Source organism: Zonotrichia leucophrys, unplaced genomic scaffold (genome assembly GCF_028769735.1).
Source record: "Zonotrichia leucophrys gambelii isolate GWCS_2022_RI unplaced genomic scaffold, RI_Zleu_2.0 Scaffold_34_1600103, whole genome shotgun sequence".
Lineage (NCBI taxonomy): Eukaryota > Metazoa > Chordata > Aves > Passeriformes > Passerellidae > Zonotrichia > Zonotrichia leucophrys.
In genome coordinates this window covers 277,883-291,569 of record NW_026992239.1, presented here as the reverse complement: position 1 = coordinate 291,569, position 13,687 = coordinate 277,883, and the positions used below count along the sequence as shown (strand labels likewise).

The 13,687-nt window shown below is 62.5% G+C and overlaps 1 protein-coding gene across 1 annotated transcript; it reads left to right on the top strand.

The window, feature by feature from the left end:
* Positions 1-134: 134 nt before the first annotated feature.
* TUT1 (terminal uridylyl transferase 1, U6 snRNA-specific) lies at positions 135-12,456 on the top strand. Its single transcript, XM_064736954.1, has 10 exons — positions 135-351; positions 1,712-1,902; positions 2,359-2,559; positions 3,743-3,857; positions 4,732-5,899; positions 6,892-7,001; positions 8,338-8,460; positions 8,544-8,636; positions 10,116-10,601; positions 10,937-12,456. Exons 1-10 carry the CDS (start codon positions 153-155, stop codon positions 12,454-12,456), a joined length of 4,206 nt encoding a protein of 1,401 aa, XP_064593024.1. The 5' UTR covers positions 135-152.
* The last annotated feature ends 1,231 nt before the right edge of the window (positions 12,457-13,687 follow it).

The following is a 13,687-nucleotide window of genomic DNA, read 5'->3' as shown; positions in this document are numbered from 1 at the left end:
ACCGGGGGAGGCACCGGGCGGAACGGTTGTGTTGGGGCTGCGTTTCCGGGGGGGGACACTGTGAGGGATGGACCGCGCGTGGGGGAGCGGGGAGGGACGGACCATTTCCGGCGGAAGTGGCTGAGGGACGGGCGCGGGAACCGGAGCTCGCCATGGAACCGGAGCCGGGACCGGGCCCTGATCCCGACATGGACCCGGGCTGCGACCCCGTAACGGGCTCCGGCCATGATCCGCTAAAGGTCCCGGTACCGGTAACGGATCCGGTAACGGACCCGGCAAAGGATCCCGACGTGGAGCCGCTGCACCGGGGCGGCTTCCGCTGCCGCCTGTGCCAGATCACCACGGCCAACCGTGAGTGATCCCGGGGACTGAGGGGGCGGCGGTTACCGGTACCGGGGGGAGCTCTACGGTCCCGGTTACCGGGGCTGGGGGCTCCGGGACCCTCCTGTGAGAGTCCCCGGTTCCCGTGTCTGGAGGGGGGGGTGCTCCGGGGCCCCGTTAACCAGGACAGGGAGGGCTTCCAAACTCCGTTTTAGCGGGACCGGGGAGTCGCTATTACCCCAATTCCCGGTCCCGGGGATCTGCCGGTCCTATGAGCCCCGTTCTTCTTGCCGGTATCGCCAATTCCCAGCCCCGTTGATCCCGTTTAACCCCCCCAGTGCCGAGCCTTCCTTATCCCGTTAATCCCCGCTCTCCCCATTAATCCCCGTTAACACCCGTTATTCCCGTTAACCCCCGCAGTGCCGAGCCTGTATTACTCCCATTAATCCCCGTTGCCCCCGTTAATCCCCCGTAAACCCCCATTAACTCCCGTTATTCCCGTTAACCCCTGCAATGCCCAATCCCCGTTATCCCCGTTAACCCCCGTTACTCCCGTTAACCCCCGCAGTGCCGAGCCCGTTACTCCCATTATCCCCGTTAACCGCCATTCCTCCCCGTTAACCCCCTGGTACTCCCCGTTAACCCTTTCAGTGTCCAGTCCCCGTTAACCGCCGTTCCCCCCGTTAACCCCCTGGTACTCCCCGTTAACCCCTTCAGTGTCCAGTCCCCGTTAACCCCGTTAACTCCCGTTAACCCGGTCAGTGCCGAGCCTCCGTTAACCCCCGTTAACCCCCGTTTACCCCGCTCTCTGCCGTTAACCCCGTTAACTCCCGTTAACTCCCGTTAACTCCCGTTAACCCCGCTCTCTGCCGTTAACCGGGTCAGTGCCGAGCCTCCGTTAACCCCCGTTAACCCCCGTTAACCCCGCTCTCTGCCGTTAACCCGCTCAGTGCCGAGCCTCCGTTAACCCCCGTTAACCCCCGTTAACCCCGCTCTCTCCCGTTAACCTGGTCAGTGCCGAGCCTCCGTTAACCCCGTTAACTCCGCTCTTCCCGTAACCGGTCATGCCGACCTCGTTAACCCCGTTAACCCGTTACCCGCTCAGTGCCGAGCCTCCGTTAACCCCGACCCGTTAACCCCCGTTAACCCGCTCTCCGTTAACCCTCAGTGCCGAGCCTCCGTACCCCGTTAACCCCGTTAACCCTCATGCCGAGCCTCCGTTAACCCCGTTAACCCCCGTTAACCCCGTTACCCCGCTCTCTCCGTTAACCCCTTATCAGTGCCGAGCCTCCGTTAACCCCGTTAACTCCCGTTAACCCGGTCAGTGCCGAGCCTCCGTTAACCCCCGTTAACCCCCGTTAACCCCGTTAATTCCCGTTAACCCCGTCAGTGCCGAGCCTCCGTTCGCACCTGTCGGGGAAGCGCCACGCGCGGCTCCGGTGTCTGCGGGCGGAGCGGCGCGCGCAGGAGCAGCGCAGCCTCTTCGTCAGCGGCTTCCGCCGGGGCACCGCGCCCGAGCAGCTGCGGCGCCACTTCCGCGCCTTCGGGCCTGTCGCGACAGTCGTGATGGACAAGGACAAGGTGCGGCACCGGCGGGAGGGTCGGGACCCCGCGATTGTCGCGATAATTAAGGAAGAAGCGGCGGGAGGGGACAGCGGCACCTTGTCACTGTCGCGATAGTCGGGGTGGAAGCGGCGGGAGGGGACACCGGCACCCCACGATTGTCGCGATAGTCGAGGAAGAAGCGGTGGGAGAGCCGGGATTTTGGCTCCTTCGTGAGGGCATTTTGGGGCTCTGGGATGTCGCGATTGTCGCGATAGTGAAGGACAGAATGGGGAGGGGGATCCTGATTACCCTGCGGGGGATTTGGTGCCCCTGTCCCCTCCCGCCCTGAGGCGATATCGCGATAGCACCGAGAGATTCCCGGGGCTGTCCCGATGTCCCTGCAGCGGGAAGGCTCCGGTAACCCCTGAGCGCTCCCGCCCTGAGGCGATATCGCGCCTATCGCGATAGCCCCTCCCTGTGTGTCCCCCGCAGGGCGCGTTCGCCATCGTGGAGCTGCGGGACCCCGCGGGGCGGCAGCGGGCGCTGGAGCAGCCCCGGCACTGCCTGGACGGGCGGCGGCTGCGGGTGCGGCCCCGGGAGCACCGGGAATGGCCCCGGGAGCGCCCCCGGGAGCCCCCCGGGAACCCCCCGGGACCCCCGGGGCTGCTGCAGGCGCTGGGCCGGGCCCAGGACGTGAGTGGGGGGCTCGCGGGGGGGAATTGAGGGGGTCCCAAAGCTCTCCTGGGGGTTTATGGGGGTCCTGGGGTGATTAAAGGGTTTTTTGGGGGGTCCCAAAGCTCTCCCAGGGGGTTTTGGGGGGTCCCAAAGCTCTCTTGGTGATGTTGGGGAGGGTCCCAAAGCTCTCCCAGGGGGGTTTGGGGGCTCCCAGTGCTCCCAGTTTGCTCAGTACAGCTGGACGGAGGGCTGCTCCCAGTAAGGCCAAGGAAGAGCTCCCAGTTTGCCCAGTTTGGCCATTCCCAGTTTGGCCTTTCCCGGTTTGCCCAGTTTGGCCATTCCCAGTTTGGCCATTCCCAGTTTGGCCATTCCCAGTTTGGCCATTCCCAGTTTGCCCAGTTTGGCCATTCCCAGTTTGGCCATTCCCGGTTTGCCCAGTTTGGCCATTCCCAGTTTGGCCATTCCCAGTTTGCCCAGTTTGGCCATTCCCAGTTTGGCCATTCCCAGTTTGGCCATTCCCAGTTTGGCCATTCCCGGTTTGCCCAGTTTGCCCTGTCCCGCAGGTGGGGACGACACTCCCAGTTTGCCCAGTTTGGCCATTCCCAATTTGCCCAGTTTGGCCATTCCCGGTTTGCCCAGTTTGGCCACTCCCAGCTTGCCCAGTTTGCCAGTTTGGCGCTCTCCAGTTTGGCTCCGTTTGCCATTCCCAGTTTGCCCAGTTGGCTACTCCCAGTTTGGCCCTCCCGTTTGCCCAGTTTGGGCCTTCCCAGTTGTTCCCAGTTTGCCCAGTTTGGCCCCCAGTTTGGACCATTTGCAGTTTGCCATGTGCAGCCAGTTGTGGCCCTTCCCAGTTTGCCCAGTTTGGCCTCCCAGTTTGCCATTCCCAGTTTCCCAGTTGTTCCCAGTTTGGCCACTCCCAGTTTGTGTCCATTGCCCAGTTTGGCCAGCTTCAGTTTGCCATTCCCAGTGTTCCCAGTTTGCCATTCCCAGTGTTCCCAGTTTGCCATTCCCAGTTTGCCCAGTTTGCCATTCCCAGTGTTCCCAGTTTGTGTTTCCAGTGTTCCCAGTTTGTGTTCCCAGTGTTCCCAGTGTTCCCAGTTTGTGTTCCCAGTGTTCCCAGTTTGTGTTCCCAGTTTGTGTTCCCAGTGTTCCCAGTTTGTGTTCCCAGTGTTCCCAGTGTTCCCAGTTTCTCTGTCCCCAGGTGTGGGCGCAGCTGCAGCTCCTGGTGCGGGCTCTGGAGCTGAGCGCGGCCGAGCGGCGCCTGCGGGAGCTGCTGGTGACCCTGATCAGGGAGGTGTTCAGCGAGTTCTTCCCAGGTGAGCACACCTGGCACAGCTGGGCACTGCTGGGCACACCTGGGTACACCTGGGGCACACCTGGGCACACTTGTGATACACCTGTATACACCTGGGCACACCTGCGGGAGCTGCTGGTGACCCTGATCAGGGAGGTGTTCACCGAGTTCTTCCCAGGTGAGCACACCTGGCACAGCTGGGCACACCTGGGATACACCTGGGCATGGCTGGGCACACCTGGGATACACCTGGGCACACCTGGGATACACCTGTATACACCTGGGCACTGCTGGGATACACCTGGAGCACACCTGTGTACGGCTGGGATACACCTGGGTCACACCTGGGTACACCTGGGGCACACCTGGGCACGGCTGGGTACACACCTGGGATACACCTGGGGCACTGCTGGGATACACCTGGAGCACATCTGGGTACACCTCGGGCACACTTGGGATACACCTGGGGCACACCTGTGTACACCTGGGCACTGCTGGGCACGGCTGGGGCACACCTGGGCATGGCTGGGATACACCTGGGTACACACACACCTGGGCATGGCTGGGATACACCTGGGGCACACCTGGGTACACCTGGGGCACTGCTCAGGGCACCTGGGATACACCTGGGCACACCTGGGCACACCTGGGATACACCTGGGTACACCTGGGTACACCTGGGATACACCTGGCACAGCTGGGATACACCTGGGCACCACTTGGATACACCTGTGATACACCTGGGCACACCTGGGATACACCTGGGTACACCTGGGCACACCTGGGCATGGCTGGGCACACCTGGGATACACCTGGGATACACCTGGGCACACCTGGGGCGCACCTGGGCACACCTGGGCACACCTGTCCCCATCTGCCCCCCCCGTGTCCCCCAGGCTGCTCCGTTGTCCCCTACGGCTCCTCCGTCAACGGCTTCGATGTCCACGGCTGCGACCTGGACCTGCACCTGGAGCTGGGGGAGCCCCAGAGCCCAGAGACCCCAAACGGGGACCCCCAGAACCCAGAGACCCCCAAAAACCCTGACCCTAACCCAAACGGGGACCCCCAAACCCCAGAGACCCCAAACGGGGACCCCCAGAACCCAGAGACTGCAAATGGGGACCCCCCCATGGAGGGGACCCTAAACGGGGACCCTCAGAGCCTGAGAACCCCAAACGGGGACCCCCAAATCCCAGAGACCCCAAACGGGGACCCCCAGAGCCCGGGGACACTGCTGGGGGATGGGGACCCCCCCTTAAAAGGGTCATTTTTGGGGTCTGAGGGGTCCCATTTGGGGTCTGACAGGTCCCATTTGGGGTCTCCTTCGGGTGACAGGGACCCCTCCCTCAAAGGGTCCCTTTTGGGGTCTGAGGGGTCTCCTATGGGGTCTGAGGGGTCTCTTTTGGGGGACCAAGACCCCTCCCTCAAAGTGTCCCTTGTGGGGGACAGAGGGTCCTTTTTGGGGGACAGAGGGGCCCATTTGAGGTCTGAGGGGTCCCTGTCGGGGGATGAGTCCCTGGAGGCCGAGGGGTCCCTTTTGGGGTCTGGGGGATCGCTTTTGGGGTCTGAGGGGTGCGGGGGGTCCGTTTTGGGGTCCGAGGGGTCCCATTTGGGGTCTGAGGGATCGCTTTTGGGGTCTGAGGGGTGCGGGGGGTCCCTTTTGGGGTCCGAGGGGTCCCATTTGGGGTCTGAGGGGTCCCATTTGGGGTCTGAGGGGTGTGGGGGGTCCCATTTGGGGTCTGAGGGGTCCCATTTGGGGTCCGAGGGGTCCCTGTCGGGAGATGAATCCTCCGAGTCCGATGAGTCCCTTTCAGGGTCCGAGGGGTCCCATTTGGGGTCCGAGGGGTCCCATTTGGGGTCCGGGGGGTCCCATTTGGGGTCTGGGGGGTCCCTGCTGGGGCGCGGGGCCCCCCCGGAGCAGCGGCTGGCGCTGGTGGGGGCGGTGCTGCGGCGCTGCGTGCCGGGGGTCCGGGGGGTCCGGGCCGTGCCCGGCGCTCGGCGCCCCGTGGTCAAATTCTGCCACAAAGAGTCGGGGCTGGCCGGGGACGTGTGCCTGGACAACCGGTACGGACTGGGAATAACTGGGAGGGACTGGGAATAACTGGGGGCACTGGGAGGGACTGGGATGGGAATGGGGGGGACTGGGAGGGACTGGGATGGACTGGGATGGGAATGGGGGGGACTGGGAGGGACTGGGATGGACTGGGATGGGAATGGGAGGGACTGGGGGGCACTGGGATGGACTGGGATGGGAATGGGAGGGACTGGGAGGGATGGATGGGGATGGGAGGGACTGGGATGGGAATGGGGGGGAATGGGAGGGACTGGGAGGGACTGGGGAGAGGGGATTGGGGGCAGAGGGGGGCATTGGGAAGGGGGCTCAGAGGGGCTGGGAGAGGAAATGAGGGACTGGGGGGGACTGGGGGGCACTGGGATGGGAATGGGGGGGACTGGGAGGGACTGGGATGGGAATGGGAGGGACTGGGATGAGATGGGGGGGAATGGGGGGGACTGGGAGGGACTGGGAAGGACTGGGATGGACTGGGAGGGAATGGGAGCACTGGGAGGGGGGCATGGAGGGAACTGGGAGTAACTGGGAAGGGAGATGGGGGCATGAGGGGGGCGATATGGAGGAGGGGGCAACTGGGAGGGACTGGGGGTAACTGGGAGGGGACTGGGAGTGGGAATGGGAGGGACTGGGGGTAACTGGGGGGGACTGGGGGTGACTGGGAGAGGACTGAGGGTGACTGGGAAGGAACCAGGGTCCCCCTTCTCATTTCTCCTCCTTTTTTCCCCCCTTTTCCCTGCCCGTTTTCCCCTTATTTTTGCCCATTTTTCCTCCCCATTTTTGCCCATTTTTCCTCCCCATTTTTGCCCATTTTTCCTCCCCATTTTTGCCCATTTTTCCTCCCCATTTTTCCTCCCCATTTTTGCCCATTTTTGCCCATTTTTCCTCCCCATTTTTCCTCCCCATTTTTGCCCATTTTTCCTCCCCATTTTTGCCCATTTTTCCTCCCCATTTTTGCCCGTTTCTCCCGTTTCCCCCCAACCCCCAGGCTGGCCCTGTTCAACACTCGCTTCCTGCGCCTCTGCGCCGACGCCGACCCGCGGGTGCGGCCCCTGGGCTACGCCCTGCGCCTGTGGGCGGGGGGGCAGCGCCTGGCCGGTGAGGGACCCCTCCCCAAAATGGGATAGGACCCCCCAAAAATGGGCTGGGAACCACAAAAGAGGGCTGGGACCCTCCCTCCCCACAGCCCGTTCTTCCCCTGTGTGGTTCTGGGCGGGGGGGCAGCGCCTGGCCGGTGAGGGACCCCTCCCCAAAATGGGCTGGGGGGCCTAAAAAGGGGCTGGGAACCACAAAAATGGGATGGGACACCCTAAAAATGGGGCTGAGAAACCCAAAAATGGGATGGGACACCCTAAAAAGGGGGCTGAGAAACCCAAAAATGGGATGGGACCCCCAAAAATGGGGCTGGGAACCACAGAAATGGGATGGGACCCCTCCCAAAAATGGGATGGGGGGCCTAAAAAGGGGCTGGGAACCACAGAAATGGGATAGGACACCCTAAAAATGGGGCTGAGAAACCCAAAAATGGGATAGGACACCCTAAAAATGGGGCTGGGAACCACAAAAATGGGATGGGATCCCCCAAAAGTGGGCTGGGAACCACAAAAATGGGATAGGACACCCTAAAAATGGGGCTGAGAAACCCAAAAATGGGATAGGACCCCCCAAAAATGGGCTGGGAAACCCTAAAAGTGGGCAGGGAGACCCTAAAAAGGGGCTGGGACCCCCAAAAATGGGATGAGAGACCCTAAAAAGGGGCTGGGACCCCCAAAAATGGGCTGGGACCCCTTCCCAAAATGGGCTGGGAGACCCTAAAAATGGGCAGGGACCCCTCCCAAAGGGACTGAGACCCCCAAAAAGGGACTGAGACCCCTCCCAAAAGGAACTGAGACCCCCAAAAGCGTCTGGAGACCCCCCCCAAAGGGACTGAGACCCCTCCCAAAGGGACTGAGACCCCAAAAAGGGGCAGAGACCCCTCCCAAAGGAACTGAGACTCCCAAAAGCATCTGGAGACCCCTCCCAAAGGGACTGAGACCCTCCAAAGGGACTGTGAGCCCCAAAAATGGGCAGGGACCCCTCCCAAAGGAACTGAGACCCCCAGAAAGGGGCGAGGACCCCCAAAAAGGGGCAGGGACCCCTCTCAAAGGGATTGAGACCCCCCCCAAAGGGTCTTGGACCCCTCCCAGAGGAACTGAGACCCCTCCAAAGGGACTGAGACCCCAAAAAGGGACTGAGACCCCAAAAAGGGGCAGAGACCCCTCCCAAAGGGACTGAGACCCCAAAAATGGGCAGAGACCCCCCCCAAAATGGGAAGGGTGCCGCCCCTCCCAGCCCCAAACTCCTCCAGTCACCGAGGGGGGGTCGTGGCCGATTGAGGGGGGGTCTCATCTCACCGAGGACCCCCGGCACGACCCCCCCCCCGTTATTGGCACAGGGAACCGGGCCGGGGGCGGCCCCCTCCTCACCAACTACGCGCTGACGCTGCTGCTGGTGCTGTTCCTGCAGAGCCGCGCCCCCCCCGTGCTGCCCTCGCTGCGCCGCCTCCGCCTCCTCGCAGGTGCCCCGACACCCCCAGACCCTTTGGGGGGGGACCCCAGACCCATTTCGGGGGTCTCTGACCCCGCCCCGTGTCGCTTCCAGGGCCTCAGGACCGTGCCCGGGTTGGGCAGTGGGATTGCAGCTTCCCCCGGGACGCGGCGGCGCTGGAGCCCAGCGGGAACCGACAGAGCGCCGGTGGGTGAGGAGGGGTCCTGAACTGGGGAGGGGGCTCCAAACCCGCTGGGGAGGGGGCTCCAAACCCGCTGGGGAGGGGTCCTGAACTGGGGAGGGGGCTCCAGACCCGCTGGGGAGGGGTCCTGAACTGGGGAGGGGGCTCCAAACCCGCTGGGGAGGGGTCCTGAACTGGGGAGGGGGCTCCAAACCCGCTGGGGAGGGGTCCTGAATTGGGGAGGGGGCTCCAAACCCGCTGGGGAGGGGTCCTGAATTGGGGAGGGGGCTCCAAACCCACTGGGGAGGGGGCTCCAAACCCGCTGGGGAGGGGTCCTGAATTGGGGAAGGGGCTCCAAACCCACTGGGAAGGCAGATTTGGGGGATCCTAAATTGGGGAGGGGGCTCCAAACCCACTGGGGAGGGGTCCTGAAATCCGGGAGGGGCTTCAGTCCCAATGGGGGGCCACAAATCCCACTGGGGGAGCTCCAAACCCAGTGGGGAGGGGGCTCCAAACCCAGTGGGAGGGGAGATTTGGGGGGTCCTAAATTGGGGAGGGGGCTCCAAAACCCTCTGGGGAGGGCAGATTTGGGGGGTCCTAAACCGGGGAGGGGCTTCAGTCCTATTGGGGGGGCTCCAAACCCACTGGGGGGGCGCATTTAGGGGGGTCCTAAATTGGGGAGGGGGCTCCAAACCCTCTGGGGGGAGAGTCCCTAAATGCAGGAGAGGCCCCAAACCCAAATTTGGGGGCTCCTAAATTGGGGAGGGGGCTCCAGTCCCACTGGGGAATCCTCAAATCCCACTGGATTTTTGGGGTGGTTTTGGGGTTTCTGGGTGGTTTTTGGGGCTATTTCTGGGGGATTTTGAGGTTGTTTCTGGACGTTTTTAAGGCAGTTTCTGCTTGATTTTAGGGCTATTTCCGGGATTATTTCTGCCTGATTTTGGGGCTGTTTTCAGGGTTATTTCTGCCTGATTTGGGGGCTATTTCTGCCTGATTTTGGGGCTATTTTCGGGATTATTTCTGCCTGATTTTAGGGCAGTTTCTTCCTGATTTTGGGGCTATTTTTGGGGTTATTTCTGCCTGATTTTAGGGCAGTTTCTTCCTGATTTTGGGGCTATTTCCGGGATTATTTCTGCCTGATTTTGGGGCCATTTTCAGGGTTATTCCTGCCTGATTTTGGGGCTATTTTCAGGATTATTCCTGCCTGATTTTGGGGCTATTTCCGGGGTTATTCCTGCCTGATTTTGGGGCTATTTTCAGGGTTATTTCTGCCTGATTTTAGGGCAGTTTCTTCCTGATTTTGGGGCTATTTTCAGGGTTATTCCTGCCTGATTTTGGGGCTATTTCCGGGGTTATTCCTGCCTGATTTTGGGGCCATTTTCAGGATTATTCCTGCCTGATTTTGGGGCTATTTCCGGGGTTATTCCTGCCTGATTTCGGGGCTCCCCCGGACATTCCCAGGGGTATCCCCACCCCTCTCTAACCACCCCTCCCCTCCACCCCAGCCTCCCTCCTGGCCGAATTCTTCTCGTATTTCTCCACGCTGGACCTGGGGGGGCTCCTCCTGTCGCCCCTGGAGGGCCGCGCTCTGCCCCGCCCCCCTCCCGAGGCCCTCGGGGGTCTCCGCCCGGGCCCCCTGACCCTGCAGGACCCCTTCGAGCTCAGCCACAACGTGGCCGCCAACGTGACGGCGCGCACGGTGTCGCGATTCGTGCGCTGCTGTCGCGACGCCGCCCGCCTGTGCCGCGGGCCCGAGTTCGCGCAGCGGTCGCGGCGGGGCCGCCCTTGGGGGCTGATGCGGCTGCTGCAGCCCCCGGAGCGCGGGGGCCGCGGGGGCTTTGGGGGTCCCCAGGGGGGGGAATTTGTGATCCAGGTGCCGCTGAGACCCCCGGGGGGGCGCGGGGGGGTCGCGCAGAGCGAGGTGGGCGAGGCCGTGGCGTTCGTGCTCAGGGAGGTGCTGGGGTGCGGCTGCGAGCCCGAGGGCACGGGGGGCGAGGGGCGCCTGGGGAGGGGGACAGGGGGGTCCTGGGGGGAATTTGGGGACACGGGGGATGAGGGGGAGCCACCACTGGAAGCTCGGTGTCACCTTGGCAGGGGGACAGGGGGGTCTTGGGGGGAATCTGGGGACACGGGGACATCGGGGGATGAGGGGAGCCACCCCTAGGAGCCCAATGTCACCTGGGGAATGGGACAGGAGGGTCCAGGGGAATTTGGGGACCTGGGGGATGAGGGGAGCCACCCCCGGGAGTTCAGTGTGACCTGGGGAATGGGACAGGAGAGTCCCAGGGGGAATTTGGGACATCGGGGACACCGGGGGATCCCTCAGAGCCACCCCCGGGAGATGAATGTCACCTGGGGAATGGGACAGGGGGGTCCCGGGGGGAATTTGGGGACCTGGGGGAATCTGGGGAGCCACCCGCGGGAGATGAATGGCACCTGGGGAGGGGGACAGGAGGGTCTTGGGGGGAATTTGGGGACACGGGGACACCCCCGGTAGCTGAGTGTCACCTGGGGAATGGGACAGGAGGGTCCCGGGGGGAATCTGGGACATCGGGGGATCCCTCAGAGCCACCCTCGGGAGCTCGGTGTCACCTGGAGGAGGTGACAGATGAATCCCGAGGGGAATTTGAGGACACGGGGACACCCCCGGTAGCTGAGTGTCACCTGGGGAATGGGACAGGGGGGTCCCGGGGGGAATTTGGGGACACGGGGACATCGGGGGATCCCTCAGAGCCACCCTCGGGAGCTCGGTGTCACCTGGAGAAGGTGACCGACGATTCCCATGGGGAATTTGGGGTCCCGGGGCCGGGCTCGAAGCGCCCCCTCCCCTCGGGGGTCCCGGACGGGGCGGGGGTCCCGCCCGCCAAGCGGCCCCGGGGCCCCGCGGGTCCCTCCCGGTGGAGCTGCTGCGTTTGGTACCGGGTGTGGCGGGGCCGCCGCCGCCTCCGCCGCCGCCTCCGGCACCGGGGGGGCTCCGAGGGGGCTGCGGGGAACGGGGGGGACCGAGGGGTTCAGGGTCCCGGGGGTGTCCCGGATTTCGGGGATCCCGAGGGGGTTCGGGAACTCGGGGGTCCCGGGGAGTTTCGGGGTCCCGGTGGTGTTCAGGACTTTGGGGGTCCCCAGGATCTCGGGGGTCCCGGGGGTCCCCAGGATCCCGGGGGTCCCGGGGGTGCTCAGGGCTCTGGGGGTCCCCAGGATCTCGGGGGTCCCGGTGGCGCTCAGGGCTTTGGGGGTCCCGGTGGGGTTCAGGACTTTGGGGGTCCCATTGCTGCTCAGAGCTTTGGGGGTCCCCAGGATCTCGGGGGTCCCCAGGATCTCGGGGGTCCCGGTGGGGTTCAGGACTCTGGGGGTCCCCAGGATTTCAGGGGTCCCGTTGCTGCTCAGAGCTTTGGGGGTCCCCAGGATCTCGGGGGTCCCCAGGATCTCGGTAGTCCCGGGGGTGTTCAGGACTCTGGGGGTGTCCTGGATTTCGGGGGTCCCGGTGGCGCTCAGGGCTCTGGGGGTCCGCGGGCTCTCGGGGGTCCTGGGGGTGTTCAGGACATTGGGGGTCCCCAGGATCTCGGGGGTCCCGTTGCTGCTCTCGGGCTCCCCCCGCTGGCGCTCGAACGCGCCGTCACCGCCGCCATCGCCCGAGGGGACAGCGGGGACCCCCCCGGGCCCCCCCCGGTGCCGCTGCTGCGCTTCCGGCTCAGCGCCCGCCCGGGGGGGTCGCGCCGGGACCCCCAAGTGCGGCTGCAGCTCCAGCCCGAGCCCCCCTCGCCGCTGTTCCGCGAGTTCTTCCATTTCCTGCGCCATTTCCTGCCCGCGATGGTTCGGCAGCGCCTGGGCTGGGGCGGGAGCTCGTAAATCATTATTGCGTGTCAGAGTTGTTTCGTGCAGTAAAAGTCATCTGGAGTTTGCGTAAAATTCGCTGGAGTTGTTTCTGGTGCAGTAAAATCATCTGATTTGTATCGAGGTTTGCAGTAAAATCCGCTCTGGAGTTTGTAAATTCTGAGGTTTTGCAGTAAAATCCGTTCTGGATTTGTAAATTCTGAGGGTTTGCAGTAAAAGTAAATTCTGAGGGTTTGCAGTAAAAGTAAATTCTGAGGTTTTGCAGTAAAATCCCTTCTGGAGTTTGTAAATTCAGAGGTTTTGCAGTAAAATCCGCTCTGGAGTTTGTAAATTCTGAGGGTTTGCAGTAAAATCCGTTCTGGAGTTTGTAAATTCTGAGGTTTTGCAGTAAAATAAATTTGAGGTTGCAGAAAACGCACTGGAGCCGCAGGGGTGGAATTGAGGGGGGAAAGGGAAAAATGGGAATTTATTGAGCGGGAACGGCTCTGAGTGAGCGCTGGGGCCACAGCAGGCACTGACCACTGACCAACACTGACCACTGGAACTGCTGAGTGACCCCACAGCAGGCACTGACCCACACGTCAGGCACTGACCACTGCAACTGCCTTTATCGACCCCATGCCAGGCACTGACCAACCCATGCCACTCACTGACCACCAAACTCTCTTTACTGACCACTGGACACCCTTTATTGACCATTCCTCACCACTCACTGACCACTCCATCACAACTGACCACTGGACACCCTTTAAAGTCCGTGCCATTTCCAACCTGCCCAAACTCGCCACTCACTGCCCACCAAACCCAGCCCACTGACCACTCCCTTCTCCTTAATGACCTCTCCCCTCCTCTTTTTGACCATTTCACACCATCCACTGACCACCAAACCCTTTCTTGACCACTGGACACCCCTTTATGACCACTGACTCACTGACCACCTCACTCCTTTATTGATCAACATCCACCACACCATCCTGACCACCAAACTCTCTTTACTGACCACTGGCCATCCTTTATTGACCATTCCTCACCACTCACTGACCACTCCACGCCATCCACTGACCACTGGACATTTGTTATTGACCACTCCTCTCCCCTTACTGACCATTTCACACCATCCACTGACCACCAAACCCATCCACTGACCACTGGACACCCTTTAATGACCACTCACCCCCTTTTGACCATTTCACACCTTTGAATCCTAGCCATTCCTGATCACCCACTTCCTTTACTGACCAATCCA